General features: G+C 41.0%; 1 protein-coding gene across 4 annotated transcripts; it reads right to left on the bottom strand.

Moving 5' to 3' along the window:
* Positions 1–3,693: 3,693 nt before the first annotated feature.
* smfn (small fragment nuclease) lies at positions 3,694–22,119 on the bottom strand. Of its 4 annotated transcripts, none has more exons than XM_020464333.2 (8): positions 21,525–21,878; positions 20,108–20,191; positions 19,827–19,904; positions 16,162–16,273; positions 15,601–15,709; positions 15,029–15,082; positions 10,914–11,052; positions 3,694–4,313 (listed from the first exon to the last, which is right to left on the bottom strand). In XM_020464333.2, exons 1-7 carry the CDS (start codon positions 21,825–21,827, stop codon positions 10,926–10,928), a joined length of 867 nt encoding a protein of 288 aa, XP_020319922.1. In that variant the 5' UTR covers positions 21,828–21,878; the 3' UTR covers positions 3,694–4,313; positions 10,914–10,925. The 4 variants fall into 4 exon arrangements, with proteins under 4 accessions (XP_020319922.1, XP_020319924.1, XP_020319923.1 ...); XM_020464334.2 differs by lacking the exon at positions 3,694–4,313 and adding an exon at positions 10,437–10,674; XM_020464335.2 differs by lacking the exon at positions 10,914–11,052 and having other exon boundaries at positions 21,525–21,880.
* Between the last annotated feature and the right edge of the window lie 690 nt (positions 22,120–22,809).

Here is a 22,809-nt window from a genome sequence, read left to right as displayed (position 1 = left end):
TAGGCCACACAAATTCATACTTTCCCCAAGCATTTATTCAAGATGTGACAAGAGAAATGAGGAAGATGTTTTGGCTACCTGCCTGTGTCGGTCAATAGGCTAGATGTTAGAGGCATTTCTGCTGCTCTTTAATTATTTCTTACTTTTTTTATAGGTATTTTCTTAAAAGGGCTTGTAAGTAAGCATTTCACTGTAAGGTCTACTACACTTGTTGTATTCGGCGCATGTGACAAATGAAATTAGATTTGATTTCAAAACGCAGAGGTTTCTTCCAAAATGGCACCCTATTCCTTACAAGTGCACTACTTTTCACCAGAGCCCTATTTGGGATGCAGCCCGAAGACAACACAATGGTCTTTCATGTGGTATACAGGGCTGTGTGTGTCTCTATCCATTTTATTCCCATCTGAAACACTACACATTGTACCTAGTGGATATTACGTGATAGTACATGAGGTCTGCAGCCTCTGCGTTAAAAGGACTAACATGTCAACTACAGAACTAAGCCAACCTCAGCGTGAGCTTTGGTTGCGAATGGTATGAACTTTGAACTCTTATTTACTACAAAAGTGATAACTCCTAGCCGTTGAGTTAGCAACAGCAGCTACAAACGCGGGCTAGGAAAGAACAGACAGAGTATCCCGTCTACCACACAACAACGTTACTACAACGTATCCAACTGACCACCAGAGACATTCTTCAAAGGACAAAGGACTCGGTTTGGCAACACGGCCTTCCATCTACCACCAACCTACCGAATCGCAGCTCAGAGTAAATATTTATTGCATTTTCCTTTTCCAAATGGGAGGTAATTTTTGTAATTTGTCCCTCAGTCTTCCCGCTCTTTCACTCAAACCCAGCCCCTTTTCTTTTGTGTAACCAGCTGTCATATCTGTTCCGCCCACCAGGGACGTTTTCCTTTATGACGTAATTTGTAATGAAGGTATAATTAATTCTGTGTATATGTAATTCTGTGTGATTAGTTAGGTATTTAGTATATTAATAATTAAACCAAATTTTGTATTGCTGATTCAACTTGTTAGGCAGGGTTCATGAAGATAACCCAGAATTTACAACTTTCAGATGAGACTGAATTAAGGTGACTATTAATATTGACTGCTATTGATGTAAAATATTACTAGGTCTTTAAGAGTTTATTCGGAAGATAACAGCTCTATAAATATTATTTCGTGGTGCCCCGACTCTCTAGTTAATTACATTTACATGATTAGCTCAATCAGGTAATATTAATTACAGGGAAAGGATTTTATAGAATAGCATGTCATATAACTTAATCGGGCATAGCCAAAGACAAGACAGTTGTCTCCATTGGAGAAATGAAAAAATATGAAACTACCCTTCCTTTAGAGCTGGTGATCCAATCAAATTCAGAAACTGGACAAAAAGGATCTTAGTCAATGAGGTGACCAAGAATCCAATGACCACTCTGACAGAACTACAGTAAAAATGCCCAAAGGATTACATGGCCAATTGTAACGGTTTAGGCCAAAGTACATGAACATTATTCATGTGGTTCCTGCCTGTTCACCATCAGATATTATCACAGTCACTCAAGACCAAAACCTCAAAAAAATACGCTGATAACATTCAAAGGTTGGATTTGCCCATTACCTTTAGCATATGTTGGAAACCCAATGCAGGGATGAGATTAACACAACATAGGGGGAAAATCTGAGGGAAAGACTAGCAATCTATATCAATTACCGCAGATGTAATGAAATAGCATTCCTTAATTAATCAGTGCAAAAATCACATCTCAGCAATGACATCTCTATAAAGGGGGCCTCGTGCCCTACCAGTGCTAGTGGATCGTTAATTCTCCCTGGGCAGTCACACAGAGTGAGCAAGCGAGGGGAACACAGATTTAGTTGAGGATGAGAAAGCTGCTGACGACATGAACACTGCCTCCTTCCAGGCAGGTAGTGTCCCAAATGGTACCCTATTCAATATGTAGGGCACTACCCTACGGGGACCCATATGGACCCTGGTCAAAAGTAGTGCACTACATAGAGACTAGGGTGCCATTTGGGATGCGACACGCAGTCAGGGGCATATGGGAAGTTGCCTCTCCTGATTCCATCTATTGCGCCGCCTGTGTCCCTATCCTATCAATCCCCCTAATCACAGCTCTTAATCTGTGTAATCAAACAGCTCTTCTAATGGGGTTCTGAGGACAATCAGTGGCATTGGGGCGTAGGCTGCTAGTGCAGAGTAGTAGTCGCTGTACAGGAGGCGAAGTATGAACAGAAGAGCATTAAAAGAAGGACCTAAATCGGGTGCCAGTGGGTGTTCGGGGGTTTATCGATAAGACGGATGTGGGTTTTGAGTTTGCCTCAGAGGTGCCGATTCACCAATCCCAAATCGACAACTAAGGCCTACGCACTTGAAGATCAGAGGATTTGATTGGTAGAAGCAACATGGTGAAACTTCCACCTAGCCTATTCATACGGTAAGGTGGAGCTACAGTAGCTTTAGAAAGTATTCATACCTTCGACTTATTACACAGTGTTACAGCCGCGATTAAATATATATTTTTAAATCTTACCCATCTACAAACAATACCCCATAACGACAAAGTGAAAACATGTTTTTAGTAAGTGTTCGCAAATGTGTTGAAAATGAAATACAGAAATATCTAATTTACATAAATATTCACACCCCTATGTCAGTATATGTTAGAATCACCTCAGCGATTACAGCTGTGAGTCTTTCTGGGTAAGTCTCTAAGAAGCTTCACACACTTGGATTGTAAAATATTTGAACATTATTATTTCAGAAATTCTTCAAGCTGGTTGTTGATCATTGCTATACAGCCATTTTCAAGTCTGGCCATAGGTTTTCATGCTGATTTAAGTCAACACTGTAACTAGACCACTCAGGAACATTCAATGTCGTCTTGGTAAGCAACTCCAGTGTATACTGTATCTGGCCTTGTGTTTTAGGTTATTGTCCTGCTGAAAGGTGACTTGTAAGTTGGAAGGTTTTTGCCTGTGCTTAGCTCTATTCCTTTTATTTTGTATCCTAATCTTAGTCTTAACTCCCTAGTCTTAGCATACCCATAACATGATGAAGCCACCATCAAGCTTGAAAATATGAAGAGTGGAACTCAGTAATGTGTTGTGTTAGATCTGCCCCAAACATAACGCTTTGTATTCATTACATAAAGTTAATTTCTTGGCCACATTTTTTGCAGTTTTACTTTAGTGCCTCATTGCAAACAGGATGCATGTTTTGGAATATTTTTTATTCTGACAGGCTTCCTTTTCACTCTGTCATTTAGGTTAGTAATGTGGAATAACTACAATGTTGTTGATCCATCCACAGTTCTCTTAACTGCTTTAAAAAGTCACCATTGGCCTCATGGTGAAATCCCTGAGTGGTTTCCTTCCTCTCCAGCAGCTGAGTTGGAAGCCTGTATCTTTGTAGTGACTTGGTGTATTGATACACCATTCAAAGCGTAATTAATAAATCACCATGATCAAAGGGATATTCAACATCTGCTTTTTTATTTTGACCCATCTACCAATAGGTACCCTTCTTTGTACCCTTCTTTTCAACAGTGGTTGAAACTGTGTTTGAAATGCTCTGCTCAACTGAGGGACCTTACAGTTAACTGTATGTGTGGGGTACAGAGATGAGTTAGTCATTCAAAAATCATGCTAAACACTATTATTCCATGCAACTAATGTGACTTTTAAGCACATTTTTATTTAAAAACAAAGGGGTTGAATACTTATTGACTAAAAACATTTCAGCTTTTAATTGATTACATTTGTAAACATAATTCTATTTTCACATTATCGGTTATTGTGTGTAGGCCAGTGACACAATCTAAATGTAATACATTTTAAATTCAGGCTGTAACAACAAAATCTGGGAAAAGTCCATGGGATCTCTACAAGTGAATAATGTGTAGGGCTTAGTGGTTGATTTGGCATTGGGCCTGTATGGGAGGGGAGGTCGCGCATGGATGCCGACTTTCTTGAGTGAGTGGTTTAATTCTGACAGATGCAAGATAAAACGTTACAACATACATACTCAGAGCAAGTCACAATATAATGATCTGCTTTCCTCTATACTCTAAGAGATACAGTATGCAGCATAAGGATGTAAATATGACAATGTATGACCCAAAGAGTGTTCCTAGTAAGTATATTTTTTTGTCCATCCCTCTTAGCTGTGTGCCATTGCAGTAAAATTGACAGCTCACATGGTCCGGAACAGGTGCAGGGTAAAACGCCTCACGCTTGTCTCATCAAGGTTACGTGATGAGTGACAGGTGGGTCACATGTCTGGAAGGAACAAAAAGGAAGTTAACGGAAAGACAGGCTAAGGCACGTCTCTGTCAGCGTCAGAAATTGTACCCCATTCCCTATATACACTACATGACCAAAAGTATCGTCGAACATCTCATTCCAAAATCACGGGCATTAATATAGAGTTGTGCCCCCCTTTGCTGCTATAAATAGCCTCCACTCTTCCGTGAAGGCTTTCCACTAGATGTGGGAACATTGCTGCGGGAAATTGCTTTCATTCAGCCACAAGAGCATTAGTGAGGTTGGGCACTGTCATGCTGAAAACTGGAAAGGGCCTTCCCCAAACTAATGCCACAAAGTTGGAAGCACAGAACAGCATAGAGTGTTACTGTATGCGGAAGCATTTAGATTTCCCCTCACTGGAACTAAGGGGCCTAGCCCGAACCAAGAAAAACAGCCGAGACCATTATTCCTCTTCCACCAAACATCACAGTTAGTACTATGCATTCGGGCAGGTAGCATTTTCCTGGCATCCGCCAAACCCAGACTCGTCCGTCAGACTGCCAGATGGTGAAGCGGGATTCATCACTCCAGAGATCGCATTTCCACTGCTCCAGAGTCTAATGGCGGCAAGCTTTACACCACTCCAGCCCACACTTGGCATTGCGTATGGTGTTCTTTGGCTTGTGTGCAGCTACTCGGCCATGGAAACCCTTTTCATGAAGCTCCCGATTAACAGTTGTGCCGACATTGCTTCGAGTCAGTTTGGAACTCGATAGCGAGTGTTGCAACCGAGGACAGACAATTTTAACGCATTGTGCGCTTCAGCATTCGGCAGTCCCGTTCTGTGAACTTGTATAGTCTACCACTCCGCAGCTGAGCCGTTGATGCTCCTAGACATTTCCATTTCAAATTAACAGCACGTCCAGTTGACCGTGGCAACGCTAGCAGGGCAGATATGACGAACTGACTTGTTGGAAAGGTGGCATCCTATGACGGTCCATTTTAAAAGACACTGAGCTCTTCAGTAAGGAGATTCTATTGCCAATGCTTGTCTATGGAGATTTCATGGCTGTGTGCTCGATTTTATACACCTGTCAGCAACGGGTGTGGCTGAAATTGCTGAACCCACTAATTTGAAGGGGTGTACACATACGTTTGAATATATAGTGTAGTGCACTATTTTTGACAGGAGCCCTATGGGATCTGGTAAAAAGTAGTGCAATATAAAAGGAGGCTACTTCGGACGCACCCTTCTCCTTGTGAAGCCAGGTCAGATGTTTATCTTTCTTCTCCCCCTCTCTCTGACCTGCCCGGTCAGATTAGTTTGAATCCCAGAGAGCTGAAGCACGTCACACTGCATGTCCTCCAAGGCGGTGAGATTGCCCCTTCATCGATTTGTACTTGAGGAAAAGAGCGCACAGGTGTTACCTCTCCGGGGGCACGGACAGTTGAGAGAAGGAAGTGAGGGGATGAATCAGCGCCGAAGTGGCAAGAGACACACTTACTCAGGAAGAGTAAGACTCAAGAGTGTACGCACAAACTGTAAACCCACACTAGTACACAAGAGAACACACTCACTGGCATACACAATACCTCACATGCACACTCTCTCCCTCAAAAGCTCGCTCTTAGGCTTCTGCTGCTTCTCAAACAGACAGGCTGTGTGAAATCAAGTAAGGATTGTTCAAAGCTAGAGACTCACATAAACAGTCCCCCCAGTATACAGACCATCATATGCCTCCAACCAACCCAACCTCCCAATGGTCTGCACCAGTATACCTGCAGGACATGCTTACTGTACAGTGGCACCCTATTCCTGTCATAGTGCCCTGGTCAAAAGGAGTGTATTCCCACTAATTTATTTAACTTTACAGTTTATTTTAGGAATAAGGCCTGTTTTTCTTTTGAAGCCAGGAGGCTAGTATCAGCTATATTTATGTCTTTACTAGACTATGGGGATATTTTATATATGAATGCTTTATATATGATCTCAAACACTCAGTGTTTGAGATCAATTGACACTCTTTACCATGGCACTTTGAGATTTTTTTTAACTGCAAAACCCTTACGCACCACTGCACTTTATACTTTTATTTACAAAGCCATTTAGGGTTTATTACCTTTTTATTGTTCAGAAATGTGGTGGTTACTCTCTTCGTTCGCTGGACTTTATCCTGCTAACTTCCAAATGTCCGAACTGAATTTGGTAAAAGGGCTTTTATGTACTCTGCGCCATCGTCTTGGAACACCTTACAAAATACTTTTAAACTGGAAGAACTTGTCCCGATTGCTGTTTTTAAATCACTGATGAAGGATTTTGAGGCTGATTCCCTGACCTGTCAATGTTTTTAATTTGCTGTTTTATACTCTTGTGAATTCAATGGTTTTTACTAGATTACTTGTAGTTTTTCATGTTGTCGGTCAAATTTTTTTGTAATGACTTGGTGCTGTCTATCTTGGCCAAGGTGCTCTTATAAAATATATTTTAATCTCAATGAGCCCTTCCTGGTTAAATAAAGGTTAAATGAAATAAAAAAATAACTAGGCAAGTCGGTTAAGAACAAATTCTTATTTACAATGACGGCCTACCCCAGGGTAAACCCTAACCCGAATGACACTGGGCCAATTGTGCACAGCCCTATGGGACTAAGAATCACGGCGTGTTGTGATACAGCCTTGAATCGAACCAGGGTGTCTGTAGTGACACCTCTAGCACTGAGGTGCATTGCCTTAGACCGCTGCGCCGCTCGGGAGCCCAAAGGGAATATAGGGTGCCTTTGGGATGTGGTGATCATCTGCTGATTGATTGTCTGTCCCGTATAAGAAGCCTTTGAACAGGAACGAGGACACTTGAATCAAAGTGGGGTTAGGGTTAGTGGGGCAGCCAGATATTTTGATGAGGCCTGGCAAGGTAACTCACGTCATTTCTCGTCTCCTTTTCGAAACGGTGGTGTCCGAATACCAATACTTGCGTTCTAAATAGTACTTTTTGATGACACAAAACTAGAACATTTTATAGTGTGAAATGTTGGAAAAAGAAAAAAAAATAAAGAAAAAAATGTCCCTTTTTCAGGACCCTCTTTCAAAGAAAATTCATAAAAATCCAAATAACTTCACAGATCTTCATAGTAAAGGGTTTAAATACTGTTTCCCATGCTTCCCATTATGTTCAATGAACCATAATTAATGAACCACCTATGGAACGGTCGTTAAGACACTAACAGCTTAGACGGTAGGCAATTAAGTTCAGTTATGAAAACTTAGGACACTAAAGAGGCCTTTCTACTGACTCTGAAAAACACCAAAAGAAAGATGCCCAGGGTCCCAGCTCATCTGTGTGAACGTGCCTTAGGCATGCTGCAAGGAGGTATGAGGACTGCAGATGAGGCCAGGGCAATAAATTGCAATGTCCGTACCGTGAGACGCCTAAGACAGCCCTACAGGGAGACAGGACAGACAGCTGATTGTCCTCGCAGTGACAGACCACGTGTAACAACACCTGCACAGGATTGGTATATCTGAACATTACACCTGCGGGACAGGTACAGGATGGCAACAAGCACTGCCCGAGTTACACCAGGAATTCACAATCCCTCCATCAGTGTTCAGACTGTCCGCAATAGGCTGAGAGAGGCTGGACTGAGGGCTTGTAGGCCTGTTGTAAGGCAGGTCCTCACCAGACATCACCGGCAACATCACCTATGGGCACAAACCCACCATCGCTGGACCAGACAGGACTGGCAAAAGTGCTCTTCACCGACGAGTCGCGGTTTTGTCTCACAAGGGGTGATGGTCGGATTTGTGTTTATCGTCAAAGAAATGAGCATTACACCGAGGCGGGATCTATTTGGAGGTGGAGGGTCCATCATGGTCTGGGGCGGTGTGTCACAGCAGCATCGGACAGAGCTTGTGGTCATTGCAGGCAATCTCAACGCTGTGCGTTAAAGGGAAGACATCCTCCTACCGCATGTGGTATCCTTCCTGCAGGCTCATCCTGACATGACCCTCCAGCATGACAATGCCACCAGCCACACTGCTCGTTCTGTGCATGATTTCCTGCAAGACAGGAATGTCAGTGCTCTGCCATGGCCAGCGAAGTCCATGAGGAGGAGATGCACTGCAGTACTAATGCAGCTGGTGGCCATACCAGATACTAACTGTTACTTTAGATTTTGACCCCACCCCCCCTTTGTTCAGGGACACATTATTCCATTTGTTAGTTACATGTCTGTGGAACTTGTTCAGTGTGTCTCAGTTGTTGAATCTTATGTTCATACAAATATTTACACTAAGATTGCTGAAGAAAAGAAACGCAGTTGACAGTGAGGACGTTTCTTTTTTGGCCGAGTTTAGTATGCTTAACATGCCAGGATGTCATCCTCATTTAGGCTTATCGTCTAGTAGAATTTGCTGCACATGATTGAAGATATTTTTTGAACACTGTTTTTTCTAAACTGTAGGTTAAATAGTATATAGTACTATAAATAGAGTACACTAAATACATTTTTAAAAGTATTAGTAATTTAGCAGACGCTTTTATGCAGAGCGATTTACAGGAGCAATTAGGGTTAAGTGCCTTGCTCAAGGGCACAGACATTTTTCACCTACTTGGCTCAGGGATTCAAACCATCAACCCTTTGGTTACTGGCCCAATGCTCTTAACCGGTAGCCTACCTACCGCAGTGAACAAAGAATTTATTTATTGTGTTATTTGTTCTATATTTCTCTCTATATTGCTGGGAATGGCCCGTAAGTAGGGATTTCACTGTTACTATTCTACACCGATTGTTTAAGAAGGATGTGACAAATCAAATTAGATTTCTGTAGTTTTAGTAAGGAGTAGGCTAGACAGACAGGTCATGGCCTGTGTTTTAAAAAACGATTCTCCCAAAGTCTCAGTGGGTTTAAAAAAAAGCAGAGGTCAAGCAGGGGGTGTAAAAAAAGCCTGGAGTTATCCACCTGGCTGGCAGTCCCAGAGAAGGAGGGAGGTAAGGTTAGAGGAACACTATAATAAAGACAGGCCATTAACTCCACACTGCAAAGCACACACACAGATCAACCATTGGGAAATGCATTTGGTTACATTTCAAATTCGCACAGAATTTGTTCAAGACAAGTTGTGTTTTAAATATTGCTATGATGATCATACTTTCGGCCTACTAACAGTTCCTGAATAATTATCTAGCCCAAAGGGGAAGCAGCTGGATGTTAAGAGTTGGTTGCTGTGTAACCTACGGTGTAGCTTAATTAAGAGGTGTCACGTCGCTGTACAGAGTGCTGTAAGTCTTGCCTTAAAGCAGTGTGTTATCTTAATCCTAATAAAAGCCCTTTGAGACACATGCCGAAAATAACACAGTGGAGATTGTTATATGATTGTCAACTCCCATCGCTCTGAACCTCAGCAGAAATGCGTTACTGGCCAAGGTCATTCGCTCGATGATACAGTTGTTTACTGAAGTCTTGACATTTTTGATGTGTTGTTTTTCATAAAGTAAAGAGCATGGAAACCCTGCCTCAAGTAGTATTTTACAAACACACACCCACCCTTCAACAATTGCAAGCTAAAATGCACGAAGATCAAATTACCTTTGAAAACCTTCAGATACGAAAAGTAGTAGACAACACTTTGCTCTTCAATTGAACCAAGACGATCTGGCTAAAACAAGGGCTATGCTCAGATAGAAATACATTGTGTAAAGAATGAGTGGCTCTGCTCTGACAAGGAATCGGTTCAACTCTATTAATAGCATTTCTATCTGCAATGTTATATGTTGCACCCTTCTAAACAAGACCATGTTGTCACCTCAGGGGCTTAGGTTAACCATCAGTTGTGTGTTTTGTCGTCAGTCTAAGCAGTTTTTCCAGTCACCAGGGTGACATTTCCCTTAGGTTCAGATCTAGGATTAGCTTCCCTTGCCCAATTTTTAAATTTACACAAAATGACCCAATTTGACTCAAGATCAGTGTCTAGAGGAAAAGTCACCCTACACCAACTGGCATAGTCAGACAATGACTGAGTGGATAGACAGTACACACTACTGTCTATTTGTGTGTCGGATTTCTTAATATTGGTATCCCTTATATAAGCACAAACTGCCATCTAGTGTTAGAATCAGTACATAAAATTTAGACATGCCAGAAATTTGCACAAGATGGTTCAAAGAAAATGGAGTTTATTGTATCTGGTATAATCTGATAAAATATGAAAATGATGAATCAATCCCAGATAATATTGGCAACAGAACTGAAAGGACATATTTTAGATTGACAAAATCACAACGGCTAAAAGCCATAAAAAGCCAAAACAAGTGCAAAGCAGCTTTTTTCCAAACAAGGAAATGTCCATGTTGAACCTGGAAACCAAGATGCCTTTGCAGCCAAATGCAAATAGGAACTAAAAACAGATTGAGGAAAGACAGGTGTGAATAAGAAAACGATGATCACAGTTTTCTTGGCAGACTGGAGATTAAAGTTCAAATTCAGCTGTGCAAATTGTATTTATTTTCAGAATCTAAAACCTTGGCTGCGCACAAATGGCACCCAATTCCCCATGTCGTGCTCTACTTTTGACAAGGAATTAGGGTGCCATTTGGGACTCAAGCAATACCTCTTACTCCATCTCTTAACACCCACCTTGAAACCCCCTCAAACACTTTTGTTGCTGTCGCAATTTTGCAATATCTTGCGCTTCTTTTCCTCTGTTTGCGATTTGAAAACATGTGCTCTGTAGAAGTGCAGTTCCTTGATGCTCTCCTGAATATCGCCCAGTGCTCTAGAAAGGGAAAGACGATAACAAGATGGCACTTTATAACTCATACACAATCTGTATAATCATTTTAAGCTGTTCTATTTTGGGTATATTCTCCATGACTTCTAACTCTACACTGTATGTACACACAGATGTATACATAGAGAATATTCAGTACCAGTCAAAAGTGGACACCTACACATTCAAAGTTGTATTTTTTTTAATGTATTTTTAAAAACTATTTTTTACATTGCATAATAATAGTGAAGACATCAAAACTATGAAATAGACATGTAGTACCAAAAAGTACCAAAAAGTGTTAAAAATGAAATACATTTCATTTGTTTGAGATTCTTCCAAGTAGCCACCCTTTGCCTTGATGTCTAGTTAAATAAAAGTTCAAACATTTTAAAAAGACAGCTTTGTACAATTGGCATTCTCTCAACCAGCTTCATGAGGTAGTCACCTGGAATGCATTTCAATTAACAGGTGTGACTTGTTAAAAGTGAATTTGTGGAATTTCTTTCCTTCTTAATGCAATTGAGCCAATCAGTTGTGTTGTGAAAGGGTAGGGGGTGGTATACAGATGATAGCCATATTTGGTAAAAGACCAAGTACATATTATGGCAAGAACAGCAAAAAGAAACAGTCCATCATTACACAGACATGAAGGCTCAGTCAATGCGGAACATTTCAAGAACTTTTAAAGTTTCTCCAAGTGCAGTTGCAAAAACCATCAAGTGCTATGATGAAACTAGCTCTCATGAGGACTGCCACAGGAAAGGAAGACGCAGAGTTCATTAGAGTTACCAGCCTCAGAAATTGAAGCCAAAATAAATGCACCAGAGTTCAAGTAACAGACACTTCTCAGCATCAACTGTTCAGAGGAGACTGCGTGAATCAGGCCTTCAAGGTTGAATTGCTGCAAAGAAACCACTACTAAAAGGCCACCAATAATAAGACTGGTGGAAATCTGTCCTTTGGTCTGATGAGTCCAAATTTGAGATTTTTGGTTCCAACCGCCGTGTCTTTGTGAGACGCAAAGTGGGTGAATGGATGATCTCCGCATGTGTAGTTCCCACCGTGAAGCATGGAGGAAGAGGTGTGATGGTGCTTTGTTGGTGATTTATTTAGAATTCAAAGCACACAACCAGCATGGCTACCACAGCATTCTGCAGCGATTCGCCATCCCATCTGGTTTGCGCTTAGTGGGACAATCATTTGTTTTTCAACAGGACAATGAAACAACACACCTCCAGGCTGTGTAAGGGCTATTTGACTAAGGAGAGTGACGGAGTGCTGCGTCAGTTGACCTGGCCTCCACAATCACCCGACCTCAACCAAATTGAAATGGTTTGGGATGAGTTGGACCGCAGAGTAAAGTAAAAGCAGCCAACAAGTGCTCAGCATGTGGGAACGCCTTCAAGACTGTTGGAAAATAATTTCAGGTGAAGCTGGTTGAGAGAATGCAAAGAGTGTGCAAAGCTGTCATCAAGGCAAAGGGTGGTTAGAATGAAAAACAAATCAAAATATATTTTAGTTTAACACTTTTTTTGATTATTACATGACTTTCATAGTTTTGAATGAAACCCTTGAATGAGTAGGTGTCCAAACTTTTGACTGGTACTGTATCACATCTGGCCGTGATTGGGAGTCCCATAGGGTGGCGCACAACTGGCCACTGCGTTGTCCGAGTTTGGCCGGAGTAAGCTGCCATTGTAAAATGAGAATTTCTTCTTAAAACTTGTTTGGGATAGGGGGCAGTATTTTGACGTCTGGGTGAAAAGCGTGCCCAAAGTAAAGTGCCTGTTACTCAGGCCCAGAAGCTAGGCTATGCATATAATTGGTAGGTTTGGATAGAAAATTCTAAAGCCTCTAAAACTGTTAAACTGATGTCTGGGAGTATAACAGAACTGATATGGCAGGCAAAACACAGAGGACAAACCATCCCACCACTATTTACAATGGCTATCACTTTTATTATAAGGCGAAGTCCTCCCAGATTGCAGTTCCTAGGGCTTCCACTAGATGTCAAGTCTTTAGAGTTTCAGGCTTTCAGTTTCAGTTTTTATGGATATAAAGAAGGACATTATCGAACAAAATGATTTTTGATGTAACTGGGGCCTTTTGGAGTGCCAACAGAAGAAGATCAAAGGTTAGGCATTTATTACATCGCTATTTCTGACTTTCGTGTCGCACCTGCCTGGTTGAAATATGTTTTTCATGTGTTTGTATGCGGGGGCGTTGTCCTCAGATAGTCACATGGTTTGATTTCAAAAAAGCATTTTTGAAATCTGACACCGCGGCTGGATTAACAAGAAGTTAAGCTTTATTTTGATCTATTACACTTGTGATTTTATGAAAGTTAAATATTTATAATACTGTAGTTTGAATTTCGCCGGATGTTGTCGAGGTGTCCCGCTAGCGGCACGCCTTTCCCAAAGAGGATATTATTAACCGACTTGCCTAGTTACACAAAAGGTAAAAATAGAAAAAATTGTAAATAGTAAAAAAGGTAAATATAGAAAAAATAGAATAGTAAAATGAACATTTTTGTTTTATTCTATAAACTACTGACTACTAACCCTAATAAGTTCATATTCATTTTTAAACAATACTAATATTTGAACCTAGGAAGAGTTCAGAAATCAATATTTAGTGGAATGACCCTGACTTTCAATCACAACATTCACACGTCTTGGCACGCTCTCCACCAGTCTTTCACATTGATGTTGGGTGACTATGTCACTCCTGGCACATTTGTTTGATGGCTTGTGACCCATACATCTTCTTCTTGATCACATTCAAGGTTTTTGGCATGGAGCATTGTCCCGCTGGAAAAAACAAACCTCAGAGTTGGGGAACATTGTCAGAGCAGAAGGAAGCAAGTTTTCTTCCAGGACAACCTTGTACGTGGCTTGATTCATTCATTTATTTGGAATAAATCTTGTCAGTAGTTCATAGAATAAAACAAAAATGTAAATTTTACACAAACACATACCTATAAATAGTAAAACCGGAGAAAATTATAATTTTGCAACTCTGCCTAGAAGGCCAGCATCGCCTCTTCACTGTTGACGTTGATGCTGGTGTTTTGCAGGTACTGCCATTTAGGTTACTAGTATGTAGTAACTACAATTTTGTTTTGAAACTCTACCTAGAATGCCAGCATCCCGGAATCGCCTCTTCACTGTTGATGTTGATGCTGGTGTTTTGCAGGTACTGTCATTTAGGTTACTAGTATGGAGTAACTACAATGTTGTTGATCCATCCGCAGTTTCTAATCATAGGCATTAGTCTGCAACCGTCTTAAAATCACAATTAGCCTCATGGTGATCAAGCCTCAATTTCCTTCCTCTCCATTAGGAAGGATGCCTGTATCTTTGTAGTGACTGGGTGTATTGATATTGACACCATCCAAAGTGTAATAACTTCACCATTCAACTTGTTAAGCAAATGTTTACTCCTGAACTTATTTAGCCCTGCCATAACAAAGGGGTTGAATACTTACTAACAAGACATTTTAGCATTTCATTTTTAATAAATAAAAAAGTCTAAAAGCATAATTCCATTGACATTATGGGGTAGTGTGTGTAGGCCAGTGACAACATCTCAATGTCATCCATTTTCAATTCAGGCTGTAAGACAACAAAATATGAAAAAAGTCCAGGGGTGTGAATACTTTCCTGAAGGCACTGTATTTAAGGGTATTTTATAAATGTATTGATAGTTCTGAAAAAAAAAGAAGAGCGGGATACAGGCAGGTGGGAAAAACAATGGAAAGGGTGGGCATGGGAATCGAACCTCAGTCCCCATTTGGGAGATTCATACAACAGTAACACTTCTATGCATCGATATCTACTTGATCCAATGCTCTTACTGGACGGTTCAATTTGCGTATAACATGGCACAGCTCATAGACATCTGTCAAAGGCCAGACATTTCTAACATGACCATGGTACTTTGAGCTTGACTCTTAAAACACTTCTGTCAGACTTGCCTGTGAGATGCTTTCTTCTGTGGTGCGAGCTTGTATTCTTCTGGAAACCACCGTCTTGAGTAGCGGGACACGTACACAAATTAAACTCTGCGCATTCTCAGAAATGACATCACATAACAGCAATATTTGTCTGTTTGAAGACACTGTTTTACATTTATGAAGTAAGGCATTGAACAGGTCATTTGCCTTTAGAAAGTTAAATTGAACCTCGTACAAGGAAGTTGCTAAGCAGAAGAGAAACTGCTAAATTAACAAAATGCATGAATACCACAGTTCACATCAAGGCACGTGAAAATGGATAAATAGCCATTAAAGGAGTAGTTCACTATTTTACAACTTGATGTTCGATGGTTTCTCACCCTGAAAGTAGTCTATGGGCTGGGAGAAACTGAAGTTCATGGTTCAGCTCTCTTTAAACAGTCATTACAAACTTCAGCTAACTTAAGGCCTGTTCTCTATCCATCTGAGTTGACTGAGCCAGAGACACATTGGACCGACCACTCTCTCTGAAGACATACCGACTGACATGGGTAAACAGGTGAAGTACCTATGCCTTATCGACACACACACACCTGCAAAGCTCCTTGATCGTGCTCACGTCGATGATCCTGTAGTGGAGATGGTGCATGAACTGGGGCATGTACTTGTCCAGGAACTTCTTGTCAGCATGCACAGAGTTCCCTGCAGGGAAAAAGAAAGCATCAGCCATTCAGTTTTGGATGTGCCGAAAGGGCTACAATGCTTCCTCAGCAAGAAAAATGTATATTTTCCACTCAGTGGCATAGGAGGACCTTTGCATGGCAAAGGATAAGTTCAATTTTGCAAAGTGACAAAATAAAATGGTAAGTGTTAAAAACATTCTAAACAAGGTGGAACCAAAAACACCTAGCCTTGTCCTAGAACGGTTTGTGCTCCTGCCAACTCCATTGCTTATTGTCAAGTCAAACATGTTTGGCATGACAACGAGTGACAAAGAGTCTGCATGATTACCCAAACAGATCTGGCACCCAGGGAAACTCCCCGTTTCACCCTGTTTTCAGAGTGTTTTCTACTGAATACGACCCAGGTGTGACAGTGTTTTAATGACGGCGTTCTCTACGTTTATAGTCCAGTGAAGAAAGAGGGCCACTCACCTGCAAGGGGACAGTGGCCAGGTGGGGTGTGCTGTCTGATGAAAGAGAGGAACTCGTACTCAGCCTGCTGCAGCGAGATCTTACTGTCCCTCACTGCCTGTGTCAACCCAGACTGGGAAACAGAATGCACAGGGGTAAGTATACACTATTAAAACCAAAAAAATGTGTTTTTTTTCTGAATCCGAAAAAGTGGAATAGGCATTGCGGTGCTCATTATTTTTCAGCTTCAGACCAATGCCTATTCTCATTTTTTTATGGTTTTTACACCGGAAGGTGATTATGCAACATTATTATCGAACATTATAAAATAGCTTAACACATGCTCTCCTTGTGAACCCTACAAAGTTGTGCATTTTATTTATTGATAAGATCCCAGCTCATAATCCTACTGATCATTGCTCAAAGCAAATTGAGAGCAAGGAAACAAAGACTGAAGCAAATATTTACTAGGCAATTTAATACACAATGTAGATGGCTAGATGACAGCGTAAAATATGGATGAGCTGTTCTCAATGGAAGGGTTCTGAAATATTCTCTTGCTTGAGAGTCAGAGCTGAGCCGTATCCACAAAGCGTCTAAGAGTAGACAACTGGTCATAAATGCTGAGCATAGTGACAACATAATCTAGACCAGGGCTTAATTTTAACACCTGCGGGTAGATTTTGACATTGGTGGGTAAAATGTCAATTTCATCAGCCACATCGGTGGGTGTCAGGGTTCCACATGCATTTCCGAATAAAAATAGTCAAGTATGATTAAATGTATAGTAAAATAAATGCTGCAGGAGCTGTTCAAAAAAGTATTTCTGCCGTTTTGTTTCATAGCCGGTAAATGAATCGCACAAAGTCAAATAACTACGAATCCTGTAGCCTATTCCAACTCGCGCTGCAACACTGCCTGGCTGGGGGCTGTGCGCACGTGAAACAATCATTTTTAGAAGCACTGCGCACAGGCATGAAATTGGTTTAATTTACTTGAAACGAAGGTCTACTGTGAGACTATGGCCTTGTGTTTCTTGGATATTTACATTGTTTTGTTCACAAGCTAGGTTGTTTTTCTATGTTTGCGCATCAACTATTAGGGAAGACGACAACGCTTCTACTAGTCAGACTCAATCACATTGGCACAAACCCGACTACAGTCACGTTACTGGAGTAGTGAAAATGTGTCTCATGTGTGATATTTTAGTTTAAAAAACTCAGGCAACAAAAAATCTAATTAAACAATATACCACGACTTCTTACTAGTAATACATTTACTGTTTTAGAAACATTACAAAGCATGCTCATCCGTTTTTTGTTTTGTTAGAGGCAAAAAAGAAAATGTGGCGTGTAAAAAAATCTGAGTGGCTATTTGGAAGGGCACACACCTGTCTATATAAAAGGTACCACAGTTGACAGCGCATGTCAGAGCAAAAACCAAGCCATGATTGTGTTGAGGATGGATCTGGGGAAGGGTAACAAAAAAAATGTCTGCAGCATTGAAGGCCCCCAAGAACACGGTGGCCTCCATCATTCTTAAAATGGAAGCAGTTTGGAACCACCAAGGCTCTTCCGAGCTGGCCGCCCAGCCAAACTGAGCAATCGGGGGAGAAAGGCATTGGTCCTGTAACTGACCAAGAACCTGATAGTCAATCTGTCTTTGCAGCACTCCACTAAATCAGGCCTTTATGGTAGAGTGGCCAGACTCTGGTCTGATGAAACCAAGATTTTAACTCTTTGGTCTGAATGACAAGCGTCACTTCTGGAGGAATCATGGCACCACCCCTACGCTGAAGCATGGTGGTGGTACTATCATGCTGTGGGGATGTTTTTCAGCAGTAGGTACTGGGAGACTAGTCAGGATCGAGGGAAAGATGAACAAAGCAAAGTACAGGGAGATCCTTGCTCCAGAGCACTCGGGACCTCAGACTGGGACAACGGTTCACCTTCCAACAGGACAACGACCCTAAGCACACAGCCAAGACAACACAGGAGTGATTTCAGGACATGTCTGAATGTGCTTGAGTGGCCCAGCCAGAGGCCACACTCAAACATCTCGTTTTGGATAGCCTTCTACAAGTATCCCACAATAAGTTGGGTGAATTTTGGCCCATTCCTCCTGACAGGGCTGGTGTAACTGAGTCAGGCTTGTAGTCCTCCTTGCTTGCACACACTTTTTCAGTTCTGCCCACAAATTTTCTATGGGATTGAGGTCAGGTCCACTCCAATACCTTGACTGTTGTTCCTTAAGCCATTTTGCCACAACTTTGGAAGTATGCTTGGGGTCATTGTCCATTTGGACCAAGCTTTAACTTCTTGACTGATGTCTTGAGATGTTGCTTCAACATATGCAAATAATTTGTCTTCCTCATGACGCCATCTATTTTGTGAAGTGCACCAGTCCCACCTGCAGCAAAGCACCCCCACATCATGATGCTGCCACCACCGTGCTTCACGCTTGGGAAGGTGTTCTTCAGCTTGCACGCCTCCCTGTTTTTCCTCCAAACATAACGATGGTCATTATGGCCAAACTGTTCTATTTTTGTTTCATCACACCAGAGGACAATTCTCCAAAAAGTACTATCTTTGTCCCCATGTGCAGTTGCAAACCGTAGTCTGGCTTTTTTAATGGCGGTTTTGGAACAGTGGCTTCTTGCTTGCTGAGCGGCCTTTCAGGTTATGTCGATATAGGACTCATTTTTATGTGGCTAGAGATACTTTGTACCTGTTTCCTCCAGCATTTTCACAAGGTCCTTTGCTGTTGTTCTGGGATTGGTTTGCACTTTTCGCACCAAAGTAAGTTCATCTCTAGGAGACAGAACACAGACGTGGTACCTTCAGGCGTTCGGAAATTTCTCCCAAGGCTGAACCAGACTTGTGGAGGTCTACAATTTTCTTTGAGGTCTTGAATTATGTTATTTAGATTTTCCCATGATGTCAAGCAAAGAGGCACCGAGTTTGAAGGTAGGACTTTAAATACAGCCACACATACACCTTCAATTGATATCAATTAGCACATCAGAAGCTTCTAAAGCCAAGACAACATTTTCTGGAATTTTCCAAGTGGTTGAAAGGCACAGTCAACTTAGTGTATGTAAACTTCTGACCCACTGGAATTGTGATACAGTGAATTATAAGTGAAATAATCTGTCTGTAAACAATTGTTGAAAAAATTACTTGTGTCATGCACAAAGTAGATGTCCTAACCGACTTGCAAAAACTATAGTTTGTTAACAAGACATTTGTGGAGTGGTTAAAAAACGAGTTAATGACTCAAACCTAAGTGTATGTAAACTTCCAACTTCAACTGTATGTTCAATATGAATGTGTTAACTATTCAGCTTGCTTGGTTTATGTATTGAGTAATTAAACTGATTACTTTTGAATTAGGAGACTTATTTGTGCTGGTGCAGCATCTTGTTCATTAAGCAAAACGCATCTGACCATTTTAGTGTGTCTGAGACAACTTGCAATGAGGTGGCATAGGCAGTCCCAATTCTCCATCTTTCTCCATTCACTTGCAAACTTTCTAACATGGATTTTTACAGTGGTGCTAATTTCTTCCAGCCAACATTTATACCAATGCTATGCTTTGAAATCCATGACAAGGGAGTGTTAAAGTTCACATTTCAGGAAAAAGGTAGAGGATCAGGACCTAGACAAAGTTCCACAAGTTATGCTTACATTGCCATGATGTTCTTTACACCAGTTGTCCATCCCATCCAGCAGTTCGCTGGTTGTGTTGATTATCAAATTGGGACCCTGTCAACATAACCTTCACGTCATTCTTCACGTAATGTACAGAGGAATTAAATGCAACCAATTGAATGACAGTCTAGCATCCCAAATGGCACCCTATTCCCTGTGTAGTGCACTACTTTTGACCAGTGCCCTTAAGGCTCTGGTCAAACATAGACCACTAAGTAGGCAATAGGAATTTGGGTGGCAGCCAGAAAGCAAATTACCTCAGCTAAAACATTTAATTCTGAATCTGTTATGAGGCACGCCATCTCAATGATCTGGTCCTTCTCTATGTCCAGTCCTGTCATCTGAAAAAAGAATGTACACAATAAGAGAAAAGGGTGTAGGTCTACTGTAGCTAATATGCATAAAGACAACATTCCCATTCAAAATGCTATGCTATATAGTAAACAACTACATCACAGAAAATGCACCATCATTCTGCTCTGGCCTTTTCTTGCTTTCCATAACATGCAAGAGAATCATGAGATGTTTAAAATTGAAAAGCTAACGTAAACATTCAAACGAGGCTACAAAGAAAACTATTGGGACTGTAGCCACTGTGTTGACTTCAAAATCGGGGGTGTGAACTAGGTTTCTATTCAAGCGTTGATTGACATGGTAATGGCTCTATAGTATTGGAGAAAAGTTGAAAAAAACGGACCCGTTACATCGTGACGTGGCATGTCATAACGTACAGCAGGCATAACGCAACTATTTCTGTCTTACAATCTCTCTCCACCAGGTGTAGCACTTCTCCCATCCTTTAAAAACAAGAAATGGACAGCGATAAGGTGATAAGTTGGACAGAACGAGTGAAAAAAAGTAGTTTTCCCACACAACATCTCTCCTTCTCACTATCACGCATTACTTTCGCTTCCCCACCCGCCATTTTTTTAAAGACGCGACGGGGCTCATTGTCTGCTTGAATTATACAGAAACGGGCAGCGTTTAGGTCATGTCATTTATTTTGTTGGAAAGGGGAGAAATTGTGCTTTACAATGGTATTGAAATTACAGTTGATCTGGAATACGTTTTTGGGGCGCTAAAATAAGGTAAATTGTACGGAGCAAGGAGATACTAACGTTACTAACGATACTAACGTTAATCATGACACTTAAAATGGCACGCATGTTTAGCTAGTTAGATACAGTACAGCATTACAACAGTACAGAATCTCAGCCTTCGAAAACCATTACATTACACTGAAAAAATAATGACTAGGTTGACAGCTCACTGCAGTGGGAGTGATGAATTAGTGGCAAAACGCATGTATAACAGATTTAGTAATTTGCTAGCTAATAAAGACAATAACTAACTATGACGTCTGCAAAAATTATTATATGAGAGAAGCAGACATTTGATGTGGACTAGCTAAAAAGCTAACACCATGGTGTTAATTATACTAACACTAGTTAGGTATCCATAGCTGGCTGGCTGGCTAGCTATCAAAAGTTGTTAGCCGCAAATTACCTCATTACAGTTGTCAATGTCAGGCCAAGTTCTATCTGAACAGCTAGCTAACGTTAGTATGTTTTTGTTTAGCTAACTTAGCTATAGCCTACCTAACAGCTAACTACCAGTAATGAACAAACCCGTTGAAACTCCTAGCTTCTAGCTAGCAAGGCACGTTAACGTTACCTCCAAGTCCACCCACACCATCCTCTGCCTCATGCCAGGGTCTGACCGCGAAGATGACATTTTCTTGCGGTATGTGGAGATATTATGTACAAAAATATTCAGCCCGGTCCGTCTTGGCGCTAGGCCTTTCCTCTGCTCAGAAATAGCGCAGTTCAGACTTGTGCTTGACTGCAAAAATAAATGTCGACTTGCTGAAAACCTTTGACTGCTGCTTGGGCGAAGAGTAGGAAAATTCGCAAACTTGCAAAGAAGTTTCGAGCTGAAAGACCACGCTGATGCTCGAGTGCACAAGAACGCCGGCATCCTGGATCAACTTCCGATCAAAACTGTCGTTAAACTGTCGTAAAACCATTGCGTCAGCAACATCTCAAGCGTGTATGGAATGTTGTTGCCAAGCATTCCTACTTAGATGTAGAAAGTATTTTCCGATTTAAATAAGCAAATAATCGGGTATTTAACAAGGCATGGCATTAACTATTGTTTGTCCTGAATGGTTGTAACATCGAAGCAATGGCATGGTTTGAGAGAGGTGGGTGCTGCTCGACGTGTTGTGTATAACTGTGCCCCAGATGTGACATTACACTCCCTTTCTTTCTCCCACTACCCACAACTCCCATTCAAAACGAAAGAACATCACAATATTGTGCAAGAAAAACAAGTAATTACAAGCAATCAATATGCACAAGGGGAAATAGTTTGTAACAAAACGGAACACTGTACATGTGAAATAAATGTATATTGTTGTGTTATGTATGTTTTTTCCTAAACTGAGTTGAATGTGATTTAAGAAAATTACATGAATTGCTCAATATGTATTGTATATAAAATACGTATATGTATATGTACAACACTACATTTTCATGCCAAGATGAAAAATACATGGTTGCATTGAGGAAGTGTGTCACCTATTTTGGTACTTAACATCCAAAAAGTGTTTTCTGAAAATATATTGAGATTTTATATAATTAAAATATATATCTAAAACCAAGTGCAGTGCAGATAAACAGGAGCGTCTGTCAGGCCGTCACACAAAACAGCTTACAGCAGACGCCGACAGGTTTGATCCACTTTGCTGGATGGCTAAACAGCAGTATTAGCCAAGTACATAACAACAAGCAGTTTCCGTAGACACTCTTCAAAGTTTAATCCACAGTGGGGCTCACACAATCAAATCCCCCTGTTTCTCACATTCTAAAACATAGAAAAACTAAATCCAGATCCTGATGTACATTGCTGTTGTTGAAGAAACTGCCATAGGCATATTTGTATTCAGACTGAGGAGAAG

Source organism: Oncorhynchus kisutch, linkage group LG28 (genome assembly GCF_002021735.2).
Source record: "Oncorhynchus kisutch isolate 150728-3 linkage group LG28, Okis_V2, whole genome shotgun sequence".
NCBI classification, from domain to species: Eukaryota; Metazoa; Chordata; class Actinopteri; order Salmoniformes; family Salmonidae; genus Oncorhynchus; species Oncorhynchus kisutch.
The sequence above is the reverse complement of the archived record's forward strand: the minus strand, read 5'-3'. Positions and strand labels throughout refer to the sequence as shown.